General features: G+C 38.0%; 1 protein-coding gene across 6 annotated transcripts in view; it reads right to left on the minus strand.

Moving 5' to 3' along the window:
- The window catches only part of LOC126353000 (uncharacterized), a 238,498-nt gene that overhangs the window by 127,913 nt on the left and 83,426 nt on the right, over positions 1-27,159 (minus strand). For all 6 annotated transcript variants that reach the window (XM_050002731.1, XM_050002730.1, XM_050002729.1 and 3 more), the window contains 2 exons: positions 20,779-20,897; positions 997-1,126 (listed from right to left, as the gene is read on the minus strand). In XM_050002731.1, coding sequence (XP_049858688.1) covers positions 997-1,126; positions 20,779-20,897 — 249 coding nt within the window. The remainder of the gene's footprint in view (positions 1-996; positions 1,127-20,778; positions 20,898-27,159) is intronic.

The following is a 27,159-nucleotide window of genomic DNA, read 5'->3' on the forward strand; positions in this document are numbered from 1 at the left end:
ATTAGTGTATGGAGTGTGAGAAATGATTATTTAAATGCCTCCATGTGAAACCCACGTGTGCATGACCCAATACTTTGCTTGTCTAACGTATTCCATGAGGTGAGAAGATATGATGATCTGATTTACGATCAAAATTTTTCTTTATTGCCTGTAATTACAAATATTGGTGCAATAAGGTATGATTAATTGTTAGGAAACATGTATTTATATCAAAAGGAAAATCCACACGAGAAAATTATAAAATTATAATTAAGAATTTCTGGCTACAACTTATCTTCAGAAAGTGAGGTTCTTAATACTTCTGATACACATGCTCTTTGCTCCTGCAGAGGCATGCTGACAGTCATGTTAGCCACAAGCACATTTTGCACATGCAACAAGACTGGATGGAAATGGTAAAAATTACCCACCATAATTCTAAATATGGATTGCAATATACAGATGCAGATGAGAAAAACAGCTATGTACTATGAGTGAGTGTGAAATAAAATTTTGACTACTGTACAGCGAAGATAAACATACACTATCCCATGAAAGCCTACTTACAAAGTTTCAAGAACTAACTTTTAATTATGACTCTAGAAGTATACTACAACCCCCTATTTATTGCTCCTGTAGTGATCATGAGGAGAAGATTAGATGAATTATAGCATATTATAGGAGGCATTTAAACAACCATTCTCCTTGTGATACATATGTCAATTGAACAGGAAAGTTGCTAATAACTGGCACTGTGGAAAGTACCCATCACCATGCATTCCAAGTGGTTTGCAGAGTATAGATATAAATGTAGATGAAGCCATATTTATGGTTCACACAAATGAGCTGATAAATGCAAAATATATTTCACTATACCACTTACATAGTAGACTTAAGCTAGAACATTAAATATGACATTTTCTGCCCCAGTTATGTTAATAAATAAAATTTGATAGCAATTGACAATATAAATAAGATAACAGTTATCAGGTGCTCTTAAAAATTTTTGCTACTGACCATTGCAGGGAGTAGCTGGAAGCATTGCACTTCACCATCACTATTGAAAGGAACGAAATCCAAAGGCAATTCCAGGTCAAAGACAAATTCTGTGTTTGGGAAGAGCCCTCTCTCACTTTCAAAGAAAAACCTAAAATAAAATGAATTTTTAAATATTAATAAACACTATAAACTACTTCACATTTAAAGTCATATGTAACAGATATAATTAAAATGAAATAAGTGAAAACTATTTACACTATTTTTTACTAGAAGCATGAGAGAATGAACAATCGTATGTGTGCAAACCTTGATCATCTGATATTTGCACGTACATGCCCACCCACTCACACGCCCATCCTCTCTCTCTCTCTCTCTCTCTCTCTCTCTCTCTCTCTCTCTCTCTCTCTCTCACACACACACACACACACACACACACACACACACACCAACCAGTTGCAGATATGACTGTTTTTCAGTTGATATGTCTGTGTGTTAGAAACATTTCTATATGTTGTTGAAAATATTAAATGCATTCTTGACAGAACTCTTCTATTCCCCACAACTTTGATTCTCACAGCAGCTTTTATCATTTATTTATTTTGGTAAGGGTGTTTGGCAAAGCTAGAAATTTGCTTCTTACAGCAAATGAAACATTAAAAAGGAAAAACCAAGATGCTTCAGTTATCTTATAAATATGAAAATGTTTCTAGTTCTACAATGTCAAGGTGCTTCCTCCAAGATCCCCCCCCCGGCAAAATGGGCTGCCTGCTTCCTCAGGTATATGGTGGCATGACCGAATTTTGTCCACAGTCTTTGCTGATTCCCAATGCAAGGCCAAGGTGCAGCCATGGCACCAGTGGGCAGTTGGCAACAAGATAGAGGGAAGGATGTTTGAATGGGATTTGACTTTGAACAACTTAGATATTTTACTACAAGAAGACAAAGATGACATAGTAATATTACTGTGGCCCCTCACCAGAACGAAGAAGTTGTCACAACATTTTGACTTACATATACTTTTCAAATGACGACACCAAGTTGAGACTTTCTTCTGCGCATATTTTGCAACCTACAGAAAAAAATGTGTAACTAGTTCCAGAAATCCCTCAGTGCAGCTAAAAAGCTTGCAGTGATGCTGATTATCTTCTGCAATACACAAATTTTTGATCAAAATTCTTAAAATCATATTTTTTCTCTGTCACAGGTGTAGCGTTTAACAACTTGTAATATTTTTACACATCATGTAACATTAAGTAATTCCTCATTTCTTATTAAGAGTGTATGTTTTCAGATGGCAATTAAACCTCTTTTCTGTTACATGCTGTCATATTTCTCCCTTAAGGTAAAGACAGTGAAATGTTTGGAAAATAGCTATTTGTTAACTTTCTTGCATTTTATTTAAGAAATTATTTCTGCATGGTACTGAATCCCTGTCATAAAGACCTTATTTACTCTCCCTCAACCGACAGGTTTACAGTAAAAGAGACAAGGAGAACTTAATATATACAGGGTGTTCATTTTAAGTGAAGATATTAAAATACCTCAGACACTACACATCAGATGAAACAAGTTATAATCCCAATTTTTGTGTATCAGAGGAGGTCATCCGACAACATCACACTGGAACGACCACCCCACCCCGTGCATGGGTGGCTGGGAGCAACTTTGGGACCTTCAATGGAAACTCTAGTTTTTTATTGCAGATTACAATTCTATGGCAAAATATACATACATTTTGTCTGGTGCATTTTCTTTGTTTTGCCATAGATGGCACTGCAATCAGATGAATAGGTAGGAGTGCACAGCTATAATTTACAACATGCTAGTCAATGTCGCTTGAATATCCAATGACATGTGGGACCCCAATGCCCTGTTGCGAGGGTAGGACAGGCCAGTATTTCGTAACTTCTAATGGAAACCACCATCCTCAACATTGTATTCCTCCAACACATCGAGCAGCAGGTTACTCGATGTATCACTTTGGCTGTGATATGAAATATGATGTATCATAATGGACAGTACACTGCAACCAGAGTTCACGTATGTAGAACAGACAATGGCTCTAAACATTACAATACTTGTGCAGTGTTTACTGCCTGTACACTTATCTATCATTAGGAGAACAGACATGCAACTGGACGATGAATGTTGCAACCACAGAAAAAAAAAAAACCTGATTTACAAAGAATGTAGGAGAAATGTTGAGGCTGCTGTTGCCTTGTATGCCAAGGATTTTCTACAGAAAATTGTGTTTGTTCTTTTACCAGGTTATGAATGCCTCTATGCCTGATGCCAGTGTACAGGCCAGCAAAAGGAAATGAAGCAAATGCGTTGCAGGAGAAACTAATGAAATAGGGGTGTACTAGTAGTGCACCATAACCCACGGATAAGCACCTAGCAGTTACATCGCGATTCCAGTATGTTGGTAGGTAGCATTGTCACAATACTGCATTTTCATCAGTATCAACCATACCACATGTCTCTGCATCAATAACTTCATGGTGCTGATTTCCACAACTGGGAAGTGTTTTGCGAATAGGCATGTCAACAAATACAAACCACCCCTACATTCTTTGCTGAGGTACTATTTTATGATGAATCTACATTCACAAAGCATGGCAGCATTAACTGGCATAGATTGCATTACTAGAGGGTAGACAGTCCTTGTTGGTTACAACAAGTTGACCATCAATGTCCTTGGTTGGTTAATGTATAGCGTGGCATTATGAGGAACAGACTCATTGGTCAATATTTTATCGTCGGCAACCTGAATGGACACAAACATCAAACTTTTTGGAACAGGAGCTTCCAGTACTACTGTCAGATGTTGCCCTAGACATTTGACAACATGTGCTGCTTCAACAAGACGGGTGGCCAGTGCATTACGCAACTGAAGCACAGGTATTAGGCTGTGTTTATACTGGTCAGTGGCTAGGCAGAGGTGGCCCTATAAATTGGCCTACTAGGTCCTTGTATTTGATGTTGCCAGATTTCTCTCTGTGGGGATATTTAAAAGACAAGGAGTACCAAGAAGTGCCAACAGGCTGTGAAGACATGGTAATAGCATCAGAAACGCCTATACTGGCATTCCCACATATATGCTTCTGTCCTGTGTACATTCATTTGAAAAGTGTATCACTAAGTGTATGGAAGTTGGCAGAACTACTTTTGAGCACTTACTCTAATTGGAAAAGTAGAGTAGCTTTTGCCTCAAGACACAGTGGCGCATCAAGCAGTTCTCTGTTGGAAGAATTCAACATTGCAAGTGGGGTTTTCAATTAGAAGTTATGAAATACTGGCCTGTCCTACCCTCACAACATGGAGGTGGGGTGGCACATGCCACTGGATATTGAAGGGCCATTGAGTAGCATGTCATAGTTACAAATGGTGTACCCATTTCCTATTCCTTCGATTACAGAACCACATGTGGTAACATGAAGAAAATGCTTCAGAAAAAAAAAACATATGTAGATTTTGCCATAGAATCATAATCTGCAATAAAAAATGGGGTTCCCATTGAATATTTCATTATTGTCCCCCCTTCCCTCCCACCCACCTACACACACAGGGGGTGGGATGAAGGTTCAAGTGTGGAGTCATAGGATGTCCCCCTCCAAGAAAAACAAATTGGATTATAACTTTTTTCATCAAAAGTGTAGTTTTCGAGGTATTTCAATGTCTTCAGTTAAACCGAACACCCTGTATAGTATTCATTAAAATGGCCAGGCTACTGTTAACAAACTTACAAAATGTCATTAAAAATTTAGTAAAAAATTAAACAATACTTTAATATCCTATTACAAGGAAGGAAATACAGTACATCATGCCTCTAAGAACACAAGTCTCAAGTAATAGCAGTCTGTTCTGACATACTCATAAACTTCTCATGTTTGAGTTTTACATTCGTCACTTAATTTCTAAATTCTATATAATTTTTGAACCAACTAAAATAGTGGGGCGGAGTGTGTGCTCATCGCAATGCCCATGTTCAGTATAAATAAATACACATCTTCCTTCATAGGTCACAAGGTATTTTATTTTCAATTCTATGATGCTTTCTCCCCATCAATCTGTCTTTTTTTTCAATACAGAGATACATCTTGTCTTCAGTGTTCATCTTCTTCTTTTTACGTAAATTTGTGCTGCTGGCATCAGGACCTTTTTTTATCTGCACAGAAGTTGTATGATCATCTAAAACGTCTAATAGAGCTTGTATCTCTCCATCTCAGGCTCTTCCAGGTAACACAGAGTGTGTTGTGGGGTGATCACTCTCTTGTAGGAAGAATTCAAAAGCCAAGATCGTGTAGTGTCCCTTTTGCAATATTCACCATTATCGAGGTGAAACATATATAAAAATGACTGTACGTGACTCAAAATGAATTGCAAACATTGCTTTATCTGTGAAAGGTAATAACACTAATTGTAAAATTATACAATATAGATGCAGAAAAGACATTATTTTTGTTGTATGAGATTATAATGTGTGAGTATTTAAAGAAATATTATCTTTGTAAGAGTATAAAATACAATGCAATGCTCATTCTTCTGTCTAGTCTGTTTTGTTCTGTTCATTCTGGTGTTAGCTGGAATAAGGTAAGCAAGCTATTGTGCTGCGCTAGCATTTGTTTCTGTCGTAATGTAATTGCAAATATTTAATGGTTTAAACTGTGTCCTAGTAAGAATATATTAGTATAAAGTGATCTCCGTGTGTTATTTCAAGAACCTACGCCACATTTATCTTATGAAAAGAATATTTAATGAAAATTATTTAACAAGTTTCCAGCTGCTGCGGAGCGAGTAACAGTAATCTCTGCTGTTAACAATTAGCCGCCATTATGTGGTACATGTAAAAATATTTTTGCACAGCACAGTGTCTGATAGCCGGAGCAAGCTGAGTAATACTATGCTATTGCATTTACAGTAATTTGTAGGGAGCCTGGCGCTCAATAAAAACGAATATAATACGTAATTGGCAACCTACGAAATTCATTATTTTGCTTATTATATCTCTTTTGTATTTTTTTTGAAAGCTCAAAGTGAAAACTAACTCCACTAAAAATCAGTAACAGATCATGATAAATCAAAGGACAAACAAATTTACTAGGAGAGTGTTTCCTCTAAATAAATAGTATACATTATATTTTTTTAAGAGATATAATAAAATGAACACCCTGTATAGTATTCATTAAAATGGCCAGGCTACTGTTAACAAACTTACAAAATGTCATTAAAAATTTAGTAAAAAATTAAACAATACTTTAATATCCTATTACAAGGAAGGAAATACAGTATGTCATGCCTCTAAGAACACAAGTCTCAAGTAATAGCAGTCTGTTCTGACATACTCATAAACTTCTCATGTTTGAGTTTTACATTCGTCACTTAATTTCTAAATTCCATATAATTTTTGAACCAACTAAAATAGTGGGGTGGAGGGTGTGCTCATTGCAATGCCCATGCTCAGTATAAATAAATACACATCTTCCTTCATAGGAAGGATCAATTCTATGATGCTTTCTCCCCATCAATCTGTCTTTTTTTCAAGCAAGAGATACATCTTGTCTTCAGTGCTCATCTTCTTCCTTTTACGTAAATTTGTGCTGCTGGCATCAGGACCTTTTTTTTTTATCTGCACAGAAGTTGTATGATCATCTAAAACATCTAATGGAGCTTGTATCTCTCCATCTCAGGCTCTTCCAGGTAACACACAGTGTGTTGTGGGGTGATCACTCTCTTGTAGAAAGAATTCAAAAGCCAAGATCGCTTAAATATTGTTTACTAGATGGCCAGTTTCAACACACTAAATGTTCCATCATCAGATCTGTGAAGATCTAACGTGACACCTTTAGTGTGTTGGAATCGGTCATCTAGTAAACAATATGTAACCAATCTTGGCTTTTGAATTTTCTCTTCCAGGTAAGTTATACTGATTCAACTGCTGTATTATCTGTGGATCAGTTACATTGTTTGAAACAATACTGCCGGTGTTTTCTTCGAACTGAAAGAGTCAAATATTGGAGGCAGGTCAGCAACAAAATATTGCCTGTTTTAGTTCATCAAATGTATCAATAACATGCTTGCAGAAAGTTTAGGGACACATCTAAGTTTCATTGAATTTACATGTCCCTCTTAAGTAACAACATTACAGTCAATTTTTTTGCAATATGTTATGAGAGATCTATATTGTGAGACTATATTAGAAATTTTGCTGCCTTCGCTCTAACATCTTTGGAGATTTTATGTTGTTCTGTTTTGTAAACAGAGCTAAAGAAAGTCCTGTTTCTCAAAATAAAATGTTTTCTTTCTCTAAAACTTCTATTTCTACTGCTATGAAAATTTTAATGTCTCTTTATTTCTCTGTAGCAATTACAAAAATAATAATACAACAAGGGAAAAAAATTCCTAGTGATTTTGTTACCTTTCAAGCAAACTTATTTTTCCTCAATAAATTTGGTGACACAATTAGTCAGTTTCGTTCTGTGGTAACTACCAATCAGCAACACTTACACAAATTCTCATCACAGTTGTTTTCTCTGGGTCTTGCTTGTGATAGAACCTCAGTCAAAACAGGTCTAAATGTTGCCAATCAGGAGTTATTGCAGCACGGAACTTATCAATTCTACCACCAAATTTATCAGAGAAAAATTTTGTGTGAGAGGCAACAAAATAAAAACATTTTTCCCAAGTTGTATTTGTATTTGTATGATTTATTTGCTGCAATAAAACTGCAGTAAAAATTTCATAGCTGAAGCAGTAGCAGTTTTCAAGAAGGGAAATATTTTAGTCATAAAAACATTATTTTTTAGATTTGTTTAAAAAAACAGTAAAATATTCCATCTCGCAAGGTATTAGGACTACAGCAATGAAATTTTAACTGAAAACTCATAATATGTCAGCAGAACTGTGGAAGAAGTCTACATTCATCTACAAATTCTCTCCTATTTATTTCCCAGTTCCTTGAGCAGAAAAACTTCCGGAACAAGAAAAGGGATTTCTGAGTGAAAGTCAGTTTTCCAGCTGTGACGGTGCTGGAACAAAGTGCCCTTGTACTTATAACACCTTAAATCTAAAGACACTAATGTTGAGTGACTAACTTACAGAGTATCACTTTCTGTGAGTGTCTCAATGTTCCTGTTGCTAATGCGAGCCACTGTCACGTCTTGGACAATGCATCATTAGAGAAAAAAGTGAAGCCACAGATGACAATGTAGCTTCATACACATAGACACCATCAGCACCTATGTAAATGATTAGAGTTGCAAATTTTCTGTGACACGTAGAACGGCCACCAGAGTACATTAGCGTTCATGTTTCATATTTTTACCAGGCGTGATAGGAGTGTGAAAAGTGACAGATGTTGACTGATTGCTGCAACAGATACAGAGATACTCATGTGAGACAGCATTATGAGCACAAGACAGAATTTGAAAGAAGCCTCATTGTGAATGTCCTCCCCCCCCTTCCCCCTCCCCGCCCACGGACATCTGTGTCTGCCATACGAGAACCTGTAATGGACTCCCTGTAACATTCTGTGTCCTGCCATACCACTGGTCAGAGACTACCAGCAACTGCACTAGGCAATTACTTTCCCATGTACAGGCTACTGTTTACATCACAAGACATTTGGCTGTATTTGGAGAGGCGCCATGGCAAGGAAGCATGGAATATTGATGAATGGCACTGCATTGTATTCACCAATCAATTGTGGTTATGTACTACCCCAGATGGTTATGGCAAAACCTGGGAAGAGGGTCCATTCTGCCAATGTTTTAGAGAAGCACAATGGTGTTACTCCTGGCATCACAGTATGGGGAACAGTGTGTATATGCAGACAAGAAAAAAATTCAATTTTCTGGTTAAAAATACACTTTTCCCCATGCAAAAATTAGCTTTTTCCTGGGTGAAAGTACATGTTCTACATGTTAAGTGACAATATACTTAACCTCAATGCTGTAAAACTTATCAATTGTTTGAATATTCAGAGTTTTATATACTGGCATAGAACATCCTAACACTTTAGGAAACAAAAACGCAGCAAGAAACAGCACATTTTGTGAAGATCTTTGATGTGCGGCAGCATTTACAGTGTGTATTTTCATATTATAAAAGTACAAACACAAATTCCACAAAATACAGCATGACTGCTTCTGAAGTACTGAAATGTAGATTGCAATGCGCTTTTGTCAGTCAATTACAGCTCATGTCACACAGTCTTGCCAGTCAATGACAGCACATATTCAAAGCAATAGGATATGTGATGGGGTCAGGCAATAGCAACATAATAGGTAAGAAGTGTGAAACACAAATAAGAAATGTTAATGGTTTAAATTAATATGCACACATATAGTTATAAGAAAAGCTAAGATTTCACATATAATATTTCTTGTCAAAAAGTTTTTGCTGTTTTTTCTGAGGGTGTAGTTAGGCAGGGTTCTAAGACCACAACTTAAATTATAGCAGCTGAATGTTACTGATGAGCACAATTATAAATTTCACTGTTGTGCACTGAACATTTAATAGATTACCTGGCAGAATACACTTCCCGTCAACTTTTGCATAAAAAAGCTAGTTACATGTGAAATTGCTCAAGAACTCATTCTGCAATTTTTTTGAAGGATAATTATACTTTTGCCAACATTATTACATAACTTATACCTAAAAAAAGATGGTGTAACTTACCAAACGAAAGTGTTGGTATGTTGATAGAGACACTAACAAACACAAACCCACACACAAAATTCAAACTTTCACAACCCACGGTTGCTTCATCAGGAAAGAGGGAAGGAGAGGGAAAGACGAAAGGATGTGGGTTTTAAGGGAGAGGGTAAGGAGTCATTCCAATCCCGGGAGCGGAAAGACTTACCTTAGGGGGAAAAAGTGACAGGTATACACTCGCGCGCACACACACACACACACACACACACACACACACACACACACACAAACACACACGTATCCATCCGCACATATACAGGCACAAGCAGACTTATGTAAAGGCAAAGAGTTTGGGCAGAGACGTCAGTCGAGGTGGAAGTACAGAGGCAAAGATGTTGTTGAATGACAGGTGAGGTATGAGCGGCGGCAACTTGAAATTAGCAGGAGTTGAGGCCTGGTGAGTAATGGGAAGCGAGGATATATTGAAGGATAAGTTCCCATCTCTGGAGTTCTGATAGGTTGGTGTTAGTGTGAAGTATCCAGATAATCCGGACGGTGTAACACTGTGCCAAGATGTGCTGGCTGTGCACCAAGGCATGTTTAGCCACAGCGTGATCCTCATTACCAATAAACACTGACTGCCTGTGTCCATTCAAGCGAATGGACAGTTTGTTGCTGGTCATTCCCACATAGAAAGCATCACAGTGTAGGCAGACCAGTTGGTAAATCACGTGGGTGCTTTCACACGTGGCTCTGCCTTTGATTGTGTACACCTTCCGGGTTACGGGACTGGTGTAGGTGGTGGTGGGAGGGTGTATGGGACAGGTTTTACACTGGGGGTGGTTGCAAGGGTAGGAGCCAGAGGGTAGGGAAGGTGGTTTGGGGATTTCATAGGGATGAACCAAGAGGTTATGAAGATTAGGTGGGCGGCAGGAAGACACTCTTGGTGGAGTGGGGAGGATTTCATGAAGGATGGATCTCATTTCAGGGCAGGATTTGAGGAAGTCGTATCCCTGCTGGAGAGCCACATTCAGAGTCTGATCCAGTCCCGGAAAGTATCCTGTCACAAGTGGGGCACTTTTGGGGTTCTTCTGTGGGAGGTTCTGGGTTTGAGGGGATGAAGAAGTAGCTCTGGTTATTTGTTTCTGTATCAGGTCAGGAGGGTAGTTGCGGGATGCGAAAGCCACGTGTGAAAGCACCAACGTGATTTACCAACTGACCTGCCTACACTATGAAGCTTTCCATGTGGGAATGACCAGCAACAAACTGTCCATTCACATGAACGGACACAGGCAGACAGTGTTTGTTGGTAATGAGGATCACCCTGTGGCTAAAACATGCCTTGTTGCACGGCCAGCACATCTTGGCACAGTGTTACACCGTCCAGGTTATCTGGATACTTCCCACTAACACCAACCTATCAGAACTCCGGAGATGGGAACTTGCCCTTCAATATATCCTCTCTTCTCGTTATATACCAGGCCTCAATCTCCGCTAATTTCAAGTTGCCGCCGCTCATACCTCACCTGTCATTCAACAACATCTTTGCTTCTGTACTTCTGCCTTGACTGACATCTCTGCCCAAACTCTTTGCCTTTACATAAGTCTGCTTGTGCCTGTATATGTGCGGATGGATACGTGTGTGTTTGTGTGTGTGTGTGTGTGTGTGTGTGCGCGCGAGTGTATACCTGTCACTTTTTCCCCCTAAGGTAAGTCTTTCCCCTCCCGGGATTGGAATGACTCCTTACCCTCTCCCTCAAAACACACATCCTTTCGTCTTTCCCTCTGCTTCCCTCTTTCCTGATAAAGCAACTGTGGGTTGTGAAAGCTTGAATTTTGTGTGTGGGTTTGTGTTCGTTAGTGTCTCTATCAACATACCAATGCTTTCGTTTGGTAAGTTACACCATCTTTTTTAGATATATTTTTCTCATGTGGAATGTTTCCCTCTATTATATTCATATTATTACATAATTTGTAATCTATGAAACAATTAAAAGAAATATGACAAACTAACCTTCAACCTTGGTCTTTTTTACCATGGGTTTCCTTTATAGATATAAAACACAAATGTGCCAATAAAATTTTAAGTTATAGCATAAGTGACAGGTCTTTTGATCCCAAAATTTTTCTAACTGATTGGGCCTCAGTGTTAAATTCTGAATGAGAGTCTAATGCTCCGTGCATGTTCTCAAATGCAACATAATTCATCTTGCTTAAAAGGAAATTTCCTTGGAAAATAACACTTCTCAAACCAACATTCATAATATTTTCCCACCACCTAGTGAAAATAAACAGTCATGCTCATTGAAATGAGGCCCATGAGAAAGACACATCAAAAGCAGTTAGTTGTTACGAAGTATTGCATAGTCTATGACACACTGTACTGCTGGCAGACATTTGTGTGTGTACTGTGTTTTGTTGTTGTAAATGGCACTTTTACTTTGTAACTCAAGTTTTGTTTCAGCATTATTCTCTTGTTTATGTTTTATTACTGCAGTATTATTCTGCAGTCGAAGGCTAAAGTAAAATTCTTTGTTAGAGTGTCAGTTCTTACCAGCCAAAATAACAAAAATTTAACTGAAAACTAAAACAATGAAAAATTCCCACATTTTTCGTGAGTGAAACAATTCCTGGGTTTTTCTTGGATTTTCCAGTTGTCCCGGGGCAAACACGCCCTGGAGTAATCATTGTGCATGCAGGTAGTGGTTGAGGGAACTCTGACAATGACAATGGTACACCATGGGCATCCTCTCATTGTTACCTCTCTTGTGACATTATTGTGGTACCTTTTTCAACAGGACAATGCTCATCCATACATGGCATTTATCTCTATGAAAAGTCTACATAATGCTCAGGTACTTCCATAGCCAGCAAGATTCCCCTACCTGTCTCCAAAGGAACATGTGTGGTACCAGCATGAATGTCAGCTCCATTCCAGACTCTTTATCCAGGATTTCAAGGGCCAATTACAACAGTTGTGGACCAGATTGCCTGAAGAGAGGATACGAAGGCTTTATGATGCCCTTCCCTACCAAACTGCTGCAAGCACCCAGCACGGATTACACCCAATGTCATACCGATAACTGGCCTCATACTGCCAAGTTCTTTGTAAATTTGATTCAATATCGTAAGCTCTGAAATAATAGTGCATACCCTCTCAACCTGTGAAGTTTCATTTCATTTCCTTCTCTCCTTCTGGGTGTTTCACTTGTTTTGTCAAGCAGTGCACAACAGTTAATCAAAAACTTTAAAAAAATCTGTACCCTGTATTGTATCCTCACCCAGGAGTCACAGTAGTATCCCAACATCAAGCACTATATGGAGGTAGTATCAAGTGGCCATCTCTGAAGAGCATGGAGTGTTGACATTGTGTCCTAGGCCAGCGGATTCACACATACAGGTGACTAAGGGGAGCAGTCTTTGGTTTCATAGATACCTTAAATATGTGAGTATGACAGTAAGGAAGTCAATTCACATACCAGCTATCCTTTATGTGCCATTACAATGCTGTGCTAAATTACTTTGCTATGGACTGTGATTTTGATATGGATACAGCTAGATTATTTGGACATTGCTTATGATGGACTTGGCTTCTTTTCTTGGATTCATTGTCTTGCAACTTCCTGTGTGAAATTTCTCACTTCCATCCCCAAGCTTGTACAGATTCTGAAAATGTTTAAGCATAAATTGGCACATCACATTACCTGCCATACCAATCAGTGGCAGAGCTACAAATGTGATTTTCAACACCACATTGTAGGACTCACTGATCTTATTCATAAAGAACATTTTAAGTTGGTTCCTGGCAAGTTACAAAGCCCTGCTCACACTTCATGAAGTAAGTATAATGGAAGATCTAAATATGAACTATATCAGAGCTTCTTCTTGTTTTTGGTAATCTAACTTATTGTCACTAAAGTAAGTTTGTTTACATACAACTGAGACTGGACTTAATCTTTTGTAAACGTGTTTTCTTGTTTTTGTGTAATTTAATTTGACTTATTCTCACTAAAGTAAGATTTTCACAATGAGTGAAAAGTGCATGACGTGCCATAGAATTGTTAGCTCCAGGGTTTGGTGTGATGGGTGCAGTAGTTTTTTTTTTTCCTTTGGGGTGACTGTAGTGGCATGGGAAATGAGGGAAGTGGATCAGATTCATCAATGGTTCTGTAGGATATGCAATAGAGATAGGAAAATAGTGGAACAGGAGGGGAAAATTGCTGCTCTTCATGCACAGTTAGAGCAGGCTAGGAAAGATCTGAACAGGTTAAGGAGGGAGAAAGGTAAAGAGAGGTGGGAAGTGGCAACAGGTAACAGGAGTAACAGACCCAGAACTCTGTCAGACAGCTTTGTGGTGAATGTGAAGAATCAGTTTGACCTGTTGCTTCAGTTAGAAGCTGATGCGCCTCAGACAGAGGTAGGTGTAGAGAGGGCACAACAAACTTTCAGTAGAAAATTGAATAAGGATGTAGGGAAGTCAGCAAAGAGAAAGAAAGTTTTGTTGTTAGGTAGTTCACATGTCAGAGGTGTACGCCAACTTTTGCAGGACCAGCTAGGATCAAATACCAGGTCACAAATTTTTTTAAACCAATTGCTGGTCTGGGTCAGGTGACAGATGATTTAGGTTCACTCTGTAAAGATTTTACCAAGGAAGACACTGTGTTTATTCTGGGTGGGCTGGGCAATAGTATTGACAGAAATCCTGGGTACAATATAGAGTGTGACCTGGCAAAAATTGCATCAGCAATGAGACTTACCGGTGTTAAGTTTGTGTCTGTTCTGAGACGCCATGACCAACCTCATTTAAACTCTTCTGTCAGGAGAGTTAATTTGTAGTTGGAACGGCTGCTTGGGTCGGGTGCGGGGTCATATTGGTTTGGCTCCTGTTAATTCTCTCAGTAGGTGGGATTATACTAGACATGGCCTACACCTCAACAGGAAAGGGAGGGGTAAACTGGCTGGTCTAATAGCAGGAAATGTAAGAGGGGGAGGCACTGCCATGAGTGGTAATATACCAGTGGTCATAGGTGTTGGAGCAGCAGCTTTTTTTAGGATAGTTCTGAGAGAAGTAAAGATTGAAACAAACCTTCAGTTTGATAAAGAAAGAAAACAGCATAATCCTGGCACATTGGATCAGCGAACACAGCAATCAGCAGAAATTTTATTTCCATCAGATTTCATCTCGGTAAATGTGAAATGCCAACTATCTTTAGTGCATCAAAATATTTGAGGGCTTAGAAGTAAAATTGATGAACTACTTATGTGCATTAATGAATTAGAGTCATCGAACCCAGTTGATATAATCTGCCTCTCTGAACATCATGTGACCACTGGTATAGATATGTTAAACCTTACATAATTTAAGTTAGCCTCCTACTTCTGTAGACAAAAGATGGAGAAAGGAAGAGTTGACACATTTGTTAAAAACTGTTTAAAATTTAAGAATATCGACATTAAAATTTTTGCTTAGAGCAGCACTTAGAAGCATGTGCAACAGAGATAGAATTTCATAATAGGTACTTTATAATAGTAGCCATATACAAAGCACCTTCAGGAAATTTCAACCTGTTTATAAATGGTCTTGAAGATTTATTATCTCGTCTAAAATTAAAAAAACAAAGAGCTAGTGGTGGCTGGTGATTTTAATATAGATGTCCCGAAAATCACTGTCAATGAACAGTTACTGAAATCAGTTACATTGTCATTCAATTTAATTTCTAATGTAAATTTCCCAACTAGGGTATACAAATGTTCTAATACTGCCATTGATAATATATATTTATAGACAATTCTAGGCAACTAAGCTACATTACAAAACCAATAGTAAATGGGCTATCTGATCATGACATACAACACCTAACATTAAATTTTGAAAATTGTCAGGGTAAAACATCTATCAGAACTGAGTGCAGAAGGCCAGTAAAACAGTCAAAAACTGAGAATTTTAGGAGATTGCTCAAAGAAATTAATTGGATGGATGTTTACAGCATCCAAGACACAGTTGAAAATACAAAACATTCATTGATAAAGTTAGCACCTTATTTGCACAGGATAAAAATATCATGTGAGATAAAAAGGAAATTCTATTTGATACGTAGGGCCACCTTTGATACTAGCATTATAGCTCATTACAAAAATTACTACAAAATATTGAAGAAGGTTATCCAGAAATCTAAACACCTGCATTATGAGAAGAAGATAAATCATCCAGCAATAAAATAAAAACAATATGGGATATAGTTAAGTCAGAGACAGGTAGGACCAGAAATGAGGAGGAACAAATAGCTCTAAAAATAACTGAAACCCTGGTAACAAACATATGTTGTGTTGCAAACCATTTAAACAAGTATTTTGTCTCTGTTACTGATAGCATGGGGTTGTCAGGTTCAGTAAATAATGCAATGGAATATCTGAGACCAGTGCACACAAGCAGTCTCAGTAAAATGGAATTGACACTTACTTCACCCAAAGAAATAGAATCTATCACAAAGTCCTGCAATGGAGTATCTGACACCAGTGCACACAAGCAATTTCAGTAAAATGGAATTGACACTTACTTCATCCAAAGAAATATAATCCATCATAAAGTCCTTGAAATCAAAACTTTCTAGTGGTTATGATAACATATCAACAAAGTTAATAAAAGAGTGTTCATGTGAGCTTAGTCATATCTTAAGTTATTTGTGTAATCAATCACTCGTGACAGGAACATTCCTGGGCTGGCTTAAATATGCTGAAGTTGTACCTCTCCACAAGAAAGGGGACAAAGAAATGCCATCAAATTACCAACCGATCTAACTTTTGCCAGCTTTTTCAAAAATCTGTGAAAAGGTTATGTTCAAGCGTCTGCTTAAGCACCTTAGTGCAAATAAAGTACTGTCAGAGTCACAGTTTGGGTTTCTTAAGGGTTCTGATATTGAGAAAGCTATTTACACTTACAGCAAAAATGTCCTTAATTCATTGTACAACAAATTAGAGGCAACTGGCACATTCTGTGACCTGTCAAAGGCATTTGACTAGGTGAATCACAGCATTCTTTTAAGTAAATTAAAATATTATTGCGTCACTGGTAGTGCTGCAAAGTGGTTTCAGTCAAACCTTACTAATAGAAAACAAAGGGTATCATTACATAACACTTCAGCAGTAGGCAAATCAGACATCATCTGACTGGGAAGAAACTACATGTGGTGTTCCCCAAGGTTCCATACTAGGTCCACTACCATTTCTTGTGCATATTAATGACCTGTCATCTGTTACATTACCAGCCAAATTGGTCTTATTTGCAGATGATACAAATATTGCAATAAATAGTAAGTCAAATATAAATTTAGAAAGGGCACCTAATAAAAGTTTTACTGACATTAATAAGTGGTTCATAGCCAATTCACTGTCATTACGCTTTGAAAAGACCCACTATATGCAGTTCAGAACTTCCAAGAGAGTTCCTTCTGGTGTTGTTGCTGTTGTGGTCTTCAGTCCTGAGACTGGTTTGATGCAGCTCACCATGCTACTCTATCCTGTGCAAACTTCTTCATCTCCCAGTACCTACTGCAACCTACATCTCTCTGAATCTGCTTAGTGTATTCATCTCTTGGTCGCCCCCTACGATTTTTACCCTCCATGCTGCCCTCCAATACTAAATTGGTGATCCCTTGATGCCTCAGAATATGTCCTACCAACCGATCCCTTCTTCTAGCCATGTTGTGCCACAAACTTCTCTTCTCCCCAATTCTGTTCAATACCTCCTCATTAGTTACGTGATCTACCCATATAATCTTCAGCATTCTTCTGCAGCACCGCATTTCGATATTCTCTTCTTGTCCAAACTATTTATCATCCATGTTTCACTTCCATACATGGCTACACTCCATACAAATACTTTCAGAAATGATTTCCTGACAATTAAATCTATAAATTGTGTTAACAAATTTCTCTTCTTCAGAAACGCTCTCCTTGCCATTGCCAGTCTACCTTTTGTATCCTCTCTACTTCAACCATCATCAGTTATTTTGCTCCCCAAATAGCAAAACTCCTTTACTACTTTAAGTGTCTCATTTCCTAATCTAATTCCCTCAGCATCACCCGACTTAATTCAATTACATTCCGTTATCCTCATTTTGCTTTTGTTGATGTTCATCTTATATCCTCCTTTCAAGATACTATCCATTCTATTCAGCATCTTCTCTAAGTCCTTTGCTGTATCTGACAGAATTACAAAGTCATCGGCAAACCTCAAAGTTTTTATTTCTTCTCCATGGGTTATAATACCTACTCCAAATTTTTCTTTTGTTTCCTTCACTGATTGCTCAATATAGAGATTGAATAACACCGGGGAGAGGCTACAACCCTGTCTCACTCCCTTCCCAACCACTGCTTCCCTTTCATGTCCTTCGACTCTTATAACTGCCATCTGGTTTCTGTACAAATTGTAAAGAGCCTTTCGCTCCCCGTATTTTCTCGCTGCCACGTTCAGAATTTCAAAGCGAGTATTCCAGTCAACATTGCCAAAGCTTTCTGTAAGTCTACAAATGCTAGAAATGTAGGTCTGCCTTTTCTTAATCTAGCTTCTAAAATAAGTCGTAGAGTCAGTATTGCCTCACGTGTTCCAATATTTCTATGGAATCCAAACTGGTCTTCCCCGAGGTCGGCTTCTACCAGTTTTTCCATTCGTCTGTAAAGAATTTGTGTTAGTATTTTGCAGCCGTGATTTATTAAACTGATAGTTCAGTAATTTTCACATCTGTCAACACCTGCTTCCTTTGGGATTGGAATTATTATATTCTTCTTTAAGTCTGAGGGTATATCGCCTGTCTCATACATCTTTCTCACCAGATGGTAGAGTTTTGTCAGGGCTGGCTCTCCCAAGGCTGTCAGTAGTTCTAATGGAATGTTGTCTACTCTTGTGGCCTTGCTTCGACTTAGATCTTTCAGTGCTCTGTCAAACTCTTCACGCAGTATCATATCTCCCATTTCATCTTCATCTACATCTTCTTCCATTTCCGTAATACTGTCCTCAAGTACATCGTCCTTGTTCTGATGTGTGTATAAAATATGATGACATGGAAATAGAAGAAGTTGAGAGCGTAAAATTCTTGGGATTACAACTTTATAATAAATTCAGTTGGGAGCAACACACTAACGAACTGCTAAAGTGCCTAAACAAGTCTGTGTTTGCAATGCGAATGATGTCAGACATAGGAGATATAAATATTAAACAACTGGCATATTTTGCTTATTTTCACTCCATTATGTCATATGGTATCATATTTTGGGGTAACTCCACAAACAGATAAAAAATTTTTAGAGTAGAGAAGCATATAATACGAGTAATGAGTAGTGTAAATCCAAGAACATCATGTCGAAACCTATTCAAAGAACTTGTCATATTAACCACAGCTTCTCAGTATATTTATTCCTTAATGAAGTTTGTTGTAAATAATACATATTTTTTCCCAACTAGCTGCTTAGTACACAGTATCAATACTGGGAATAAGAACAATATACATAAAGTTTTAAAATCACTTACTCTTGCCCAGGAAGGAGTCCAGTATTCAGCAACACATATTTTCAATAAGTTACCAGCAACCATTAAGAGTTTTGTTTCAGACAAGGCACAATTTAAACATAATTTAAAAGAATTTTTGGTGGCCAACTCCTTCTATTCCATCCATGAGTTTCTCAACAAGTGCAGTAGACCATTTTAATGAAAATGTATCATACTTTAATTTTTGACAATACTTGGTTGTAACACCCAAGTAACTACCTACTGTGTGAATGATGGATGTATGGAAAGCAGATGTAAGTCTTAAGTCTGTAAATAGTGGAACTTTAATTTTAAATATTGTACATAATCTGACTGTTCTTAACTGAGGATCACTGAAATGAATAATTTACTTTAACTTTTGACAATACTTGGTTGTAATAGCCAAAAAAGTAACAAATGTCTGAATGATGGATTTAATGAAAGCAGATGTAAGTATTAAACCTGTAAATATTAGAAGTTTAAATTTAATTCATGTACATAATTTTACTGTTTATTGACTGAGGATCATTAAAATTAATGAAACTCAAGTTTTTCTAATTACAGTTTTGTAAAGTGTTTATCTGACACATTCCACACCCAGGAGGATTCCCTCTTTTATGGGTCTATGGAATGAATAATTAATCTAATTTAATAATCTTGTAGTCACAGAAATAAAACAAATTCACCGTGAAGTCTATTAATTTGTTACTAATGCAGAAATTATTCAAACAAATGCTGTGTGGCCATTACATACATAATGTATGTATGTTTTGTCTATTATCAAATTATAAATGTAAACAGTTACAAGCTAGACATAGGGGATCCAGTTGTATATGGCTGCAGCTGCTATAATGCAGACACTTAACAGTTAGGAGCATGGTGGATTAAATGTAATCTGAATTTGACAGCAAAGGCAGAAAATCTGGTGATATAGATACTGAAAAACATTTGAATACTATGTTTCAAGGCATAATTTGGAAAAGTTGTCTGTTATTTGAGTAATATCTAAAGAAGGTTATAAGTTTTGATGCTGCACATTTCCGCTTTTTGGCTCACACTAATGAACAAACATTTGGAGTTTTTTTTTTTTTTTTTAATGCCATGAAGATTATGAATTGATATACTGCTAACCACCACTTCACAGAGGAGGACTTGAAAACACATCCTCCACTGTGCAACACATACACATCAGCACTCAAATACATCATCGTTTCAGTTTGCAGTCACATAGTTCAGCAAGATGTATTGGACACTCCATTCTGGCCAGCATAAATACAACTCCATAACGGTATGCGAACTTGTCATTTTATCACATCATTTTCAAAGCACAGTCCCTTCACCTGCCAGTGGTGATAAAAATGATCATTATGTATATTCCTTGTACTAAGTTATGATTACGATATGAAGCACACACGACTTAGTAACTGGACCTGTATTCAAAGTACCATAACCACACATATTTTATACGGTATTTTACAGATAATATACTGCAAATGCATGAATGATAAACAGTTATTGACAATCTACAAGGCACAGAATGAAAAACATATAATAGTTAAGATCACAAATATCTATCTCTACAGTCTGAAAGAGCAAAGAACTGTAAAAAATTTTCAACTTACGAAACAGATCCAGCAGGCCTCAGATTCTTCATCAGTTCCAGGGGTATTGAAGCTTCTTCTGCTGCTTCCTTTATGGCAGTTTCCATTATAGTATAACCCACAGAAAGGCCACCACCTACCTGTAAATGTGGTTCATTTCAAGCCTTAGCTTATAAGCTTCTGAATGGAAATAATAAATAAAGTTATAACAGAAGGCAGCAAACCAATGATGAAGACTGATTTGATATAGTACCAGGTTAGCTCTCACCCCCCCCCCCCCCTCCCTTTTTTTTTTGCTCACCTCTCTGATGTATGAACACTGCACTCAACTAATTCAACAAAAGCAGAAGACTAGGTCACCATGAGCTAAAAGTATGAGTCGTGAAGTAGTATATTATTGCAGCCATCCTGTAGTTGCCATTATCTCATCAAATTGAGGTAAATTAATACACATTTGTTTATGTGATTCTACTAAGGACTGGTATGAGAGCCCCTAATTACATCTTAATGACAATTACAGGAGCCAACCTGAGTAGAACGTCAACGCTGTGTTGCTAAAGACAACTAATATAAATAAACAAAGGTGTAATATGCAAGCCTACAGAAATCTGAAACAAGGAGCTAAACTACAAGGTGCAATCAAAAAGTAATGGGAACTTTTTTAAATTTTGCAGGCTTTACACATCCAATTTTCAAAACTTTATCATCTTGTTGGAACACATGTTCCTGATGTATGTTTGCATTTTCAGCTGTTTTTAATATTTGGTTTACCATTGACAGCTGAAAATGTTGTAATTGCTTCCACATGCTCAGCAAACTTTTACTTTTGAAAAAGGTGGATCAGAAGAATTTGCATTAAAGTTTTCTTGAAAAGTGGAATAAAGCACAGAGCACCACATTTTAAATGTCTATTGTGGTTTTTGACAAATCTATTTTGAATAAGATAAGAGTTTACAAGTGGTATAAATGTTTCAAAGGGAGTCATCAAGAAGACATAGATAATGGCGACCAACCTGGATGTCCTAGCACATCAATTACTGACAACAGTGTGGAAGAAGAAAAGAAAACAGTCCTGCGAAATCACCAAATCACCATTAGAGACATTGCTGATAATGTCGGCATATCCTTTGGCTCATGCCAAGCAATTTGTTTGGATGTTTTGGGCATGGAACATATAGCAACACAGTTTGTTCCAAAATTGAAGAATTCTGACCAAAATTAATATCGCATAGACATTGCTCAGGAATTGCTGAATGAAGCTGACAATGATCAAGAACTTCTAAACGAGGTTATAATAGGTGATGAAACAAGGGTATATGGCTATGACATTGGAATCAAGGCCAAATTGTCCCAACAGAAGCTTCATGAAGAACCGAGACAGAAAAAAGTCAAGTTTGATCACATGTGAAGATTCTTCTCATTGTTTTCTTTGATTACAATGGGACGTTGCATTATGAGTTCCTGTCTTGTGGTCAAATGGCTAATAATGAATACCATCTGGAAGTTATGTGCCGTTAGTGTGAAGCAACCCGAAGAAAGTTGCCACAATTGTGACAAAACCATTCATGGAAATTGCATTATGACAATGCTCATGCTCACAACTCAATGCTTGTTCATGATTTTTTTGCAAAAAAAAAAAAAAACACCTGTTATGTCACCTCAGCCACTGTATTCACTAGACATCGGCCCCTGCAATTTCTTTATATCGCCAGGCTGAAGAAAACTGTGAAAGGATGTCATTTTGCTGCCTTTGATGAGATAAGAACAGAACTGCTGAAAGAGCTGAAAACCATCATGAAAAGTGAGTTCCTGAAAAGGTCACAAGTTTGGAGAAAGTGCTGACACACATGTATTATATTTGAGGGAGATTACTTTGAAAATGACAAACTTAATGTTGATGAATAAATAAAGATTCTTTAAGAAAAACCAAAAATTCCTTATACTTTTTGTACACACCTCATATATAGAGTACAAGGCAGCTACAGCATTCAAAATGCAGTTGATGTAAACAAATTACTGATAAATATATTTATAACTATATTATGCCAAATGAAGAGGGGTGGAAGCCCAAAATGCATCCGGCCATAAATAAAGTTAAAATAAAAATGGCTGGCTGACTTTGTGGAAATCAAATATGGACTGGATGGTCACCAAACAGCACTGCTGACAGTGTGGTATTTAAAATCTGCCATCATCTTCAGTAAATGAATTATGGGTGACACAAAGACTGAGTGACTGTGATCTCCTGACAGGTGATCAGTATATCAGCTACTCATGTTGATTCAAAGCTCTGAGATTCAGGTGCACTCAGTTCTGTGCTGAGATCCATGTGAATATATCAAAGTTGAGCACTGTTTGCGTATTTCATTAAACTTCTTCAGGTCCTGGCTGGAAAATGTACCACAGGAAGCATTATGGTGGACCCTATTATTAAGTGTGAGTTTCTGGGATATCAAATTTCAGACATGGGTTCAGGTATATTGGAAGCTGTTGTAACGGCAACCAGAACCGTCACAGGGTTGTAGTGACGAAAACGTCGCAGGACCTGCGGAGCGGCCTGCGAACAACAACACAACATGAGAGGATGGACATGACCAATGAAGGACCTTACAACACAACAAGAACGGACAACAGAGTTATGAAAACAAAACAAGATGACCACGTCCACTCGTAAAGAAAACACAAAAGTCAATACACTGTCTAAGGCAAGGTGATATGTCCTGAGACGTACGCAAGGTTAGACTCGCAGGCTGAGCAACAGGCAGGTGCTTAAGTACTCGATCTGGGATGCCGCTATTGGCTGCTGCAACCACGTGTTCCACTGTGGCGCCCTCACTCTAATGCAAGCTAGGAGGCGCGTGCCGCCACAGCTTACGGCACGATGGTACAGAGACCTCTATGGGTCTTCGACATCCATGACGTCTGGCGGGGATTCAAATTCTGCGGCGCGTGGTACCAGAGAAGCAGTGCACTGGGAGATCTCAGGCAATGGCTACAAATGATGGAGTAATGGCAGTTACTGTTGCAATACTGTTTATGAAATTTTGTTAAATAGACAATAACAATGACTTTAGACACCCAACTTATTCCATCATTTTTACTTAGGGACAATAAAATGTAAAATTTCCTATTCTGGAGATACAGTAATGGAGTTGGAAGATGAGTCAAAATTTGTCACCAGACATTCAGAGTAATATGCAAACCTAATAAAACTAAAATAAGGTCATATGTATTACTACAGAGGAACAGAGCAATGATAAAGCTAAAGTGCGAGCTTTATTGTGTACCAGATAATTAAAAACAATATTATAGATATTGATGGAATTTAAGGCAGAATGGCAACATTGTTTGAAAGGTATACAAAAGATATTGGAAAATCATTCACGTCTATACACAAATGCGCCCACATTATTATGATTTTGATGGGAAACTATACAAATTGTTAATTGAGAGTAAATGCCATTACAAGATGATAATGGGAGATTTTAAGCAAAAAGTCAAAAACTAGAGTACGATTACGCAATGCAGGCTTTCACAGCTGGTATTTGCATCCTTAGTGAATTTTGTTTTATGAACATTAGAGCATGGTCCAAGGCTGGAGACATCATCAGAGGCTATAAAGACTCAGATAGCAGTATGACACTTAGAAAAGCTCAGCAAGTTGAATTGTCTGTATGTATCCACACAATGGTCAGGTTGTGGCATCATCAGAGTGCTGCTTGAGACTGTGGGGTTATGCTGATGAGTGTTATGGAGCAGTAAGTGCTGTTTGCTGTATTTAACATTAAGGCCCACAACTTGTCTAATTTCAAAGCTTCTTTTTTCTGTTAGAGTTGTTTATGTACATTTGAATTCCTATGGACTTCCTGTACATCTTAACATAGTAATATTTAAAGTCACTGTCTCAAAGAATTTACCTTTGATGTTCATGTTACAATAAAGCTTTACAGAACTCCTTTTTTTTTACTTTAGAAAGCAGATGATATTGCCCTCTTGCTGGTTTTTTTTAATGCTGGAAAGAATAGGGCCTACTCCTTTAGCCTCTGATAGTCCCTTACTAAAACTGCAAGGCAGCAGGACCCCAACACAGTTCAGCCAGTGGTCCAACACCATTCCCCAGGCGGTAGTTCTCGGCAGTAACAAGAAAGAGTAGGAAATCTGATGTGAACAAGCATGCACAACTTACTTTAAAGCAATGCAGGGTGAGCCATAACTGGGTTTAGAATTAACAGAACAAGAACAAACCTAATTTATTGTAGTTAGAATGATAATGGAAAATACTGGGAGAAAGGAAGAGAGATAATCTTTGTCCTCTTGGATTTAGAAAAGGAATATGATAGTGTGAAAGGAGATTAATTACAGAAATGTGTGCAAAGAGGAATGTACCAGAGTCTCTTGCCAGCAAAATAAAAATGTACAACCACTAGCAGAGCTGTATCCATAAATGAGATGATTATTCTGACTCATTTACCAAAGGGAAAAGACTGGATTAGGGCTGTACACTGTTATGACTCCTGTTCATCACTGTTTTACCTGAAGTACTGATAAGAAGAAAAAAATAGCTGTTATGGAATTCAACACATTTACCTTAGTAGATAATCTATTGACATGGGAAAGCACAAAAGAGGTGGAACAGAAATAAACACATGGAATCATTTATTAAAACAGCTTAGTCAAAAAAGCAGTGTTGCCAGACAGTAGGCAAGGATTACATGTGAACATCGATCTGGATGGAGAGAGAAGAAGGAAAATTTGAACACTTCAGTACCTTCATAGTACTGTAACTTGACACACCAAGTCTTCGATGGAAATAACTAATAGAATTCAAAAATAAGCTCACATTTCCCAACAGGTTAGATCTTTCCAATACAACAACCAAACCCCATTAAGAAAGAAGAAAACCCTTTATCAGGTATATTTTTACCAACTGTATCAAAGGTAAATTCAACAGAGAAAAGTAATAAATTATGAAACAGAATTGGTGGCCACTATAAATCTTCAGGGGTAAAATGTGCAGTACTCCTGATAAACATGTTTCCCTGCTTTTGGAACTAATAGTTTCTTCCGCAGGGAGGAGAGAAGGTGGGCTGAAAAAGGTCAAAAAAGAAGAGCAGGTCACTCAGGTGTGTCCCTCCTATCCTGGGGTCTGAGTGACCTGCCCTTCCTTTTTAACTTTTCCTGACCAGGAAAGTGTGTCATTTTCATGTCTACATTTATGTATCTGAAGTACTACACATTCCACAAGATAAGACCAAGAATGTAAGAAAGAATCTATCAAGAAACACAATCAAAGCCACCACTATGCAACAGCATAAGAACATCAAGGCTGAAAGGCTTTTGACGAACAAAACACGATGGGTCAAACAAGAATAGTGAGAAAACAGCTTGAAAGGAATTTGAAGACAAGAGACAAACAGGCTGACCCAGGATACAGAGGATCATTCAAGTGAAACAGGATCTAAAAGGAAGAGCATTGGAAAGGCATCAAGTCAAGGGGGAAGAAAAACTGGTTCAAATGGCTCTGAGCACTATGAGACTTAACTTCTAAGGTCATCAGTTCCCAAGAACTTAGAACTACTTAAACCTAACTAACCTAAGGACATCACGCACATCCATGCCCGAGGCAGGATTCGAACCTGCGATCGTAGTGTCACGCGGTTCCAGACTTTAGCACCTAGAACCGCTCGGCCACAAGGGAGAAGAAATTCATTCATCAATCAGAACATTATGACCACCTATCCAATAGCTGGCATGTCCATCTTTAGCACGGATAAGAGGAGCAAACATCTTGGCGTGGAAGCAATGAGGCCTCAGTAGGTCGCTGGAGGGAGTTGGCACCATATCTGCACATACAAGTTACCTAATTCCCGTAAATTAGGATGCATGGTGATGAGCTCTGATACCACGATGAATCACATCCCAGATGTGTTGGATTGGGTTCGGTCTGGCAAATTGGGTTACCAGCACATCAATTGGAACTCGCCATTGTGTGCCTTGAACTACACCATCACACTCTTGGCCTTCTGATGTGGTGCATTATCTTGTCGAAAAATGCCACTGCCATTAGGAAACATGGTTGTCATGAAGGGGTGTATGTGGTCTGCAACCAGTGGACAATACTCCTGGGCCATTGTGGTGCCTTGCACTAGCTCCACCAGACCCATGGAGCCCATGTGACTGTTCCCCTTCAGAATATGGAGCCACCGACAGCTTGTCTCTGTCCCATAGCACAGGTGTCAAGGGTCCATTCCCATGGAAGACGATGGATTTGTGCCCTTCCATTGGCATGATGAAGAAGATTTCAGAGTTCATCTGATCATGCAATGTTGTGCCACTGCACCAATGTCCAGTGCTGATGGTCATGTGCCCATTTCAGTTCTAGTCACCAATGTTGCGGAGGCT

This window comes from Schistocerca gregaria, chromosome 1 (assembly GCF_023897955.1).
Source record: "Schistocerca gregaria isolate iqSchGreg1 chromosome 1, iqSchGreg1.2, whole genome shotgun sequence".
Taxonomy (NCBI): Eukaryota; Metazoa; Arthropoda; class Insecta; order Orthoptera; family Acrididae; genus Schistocerca; species Schistocerca gregaria.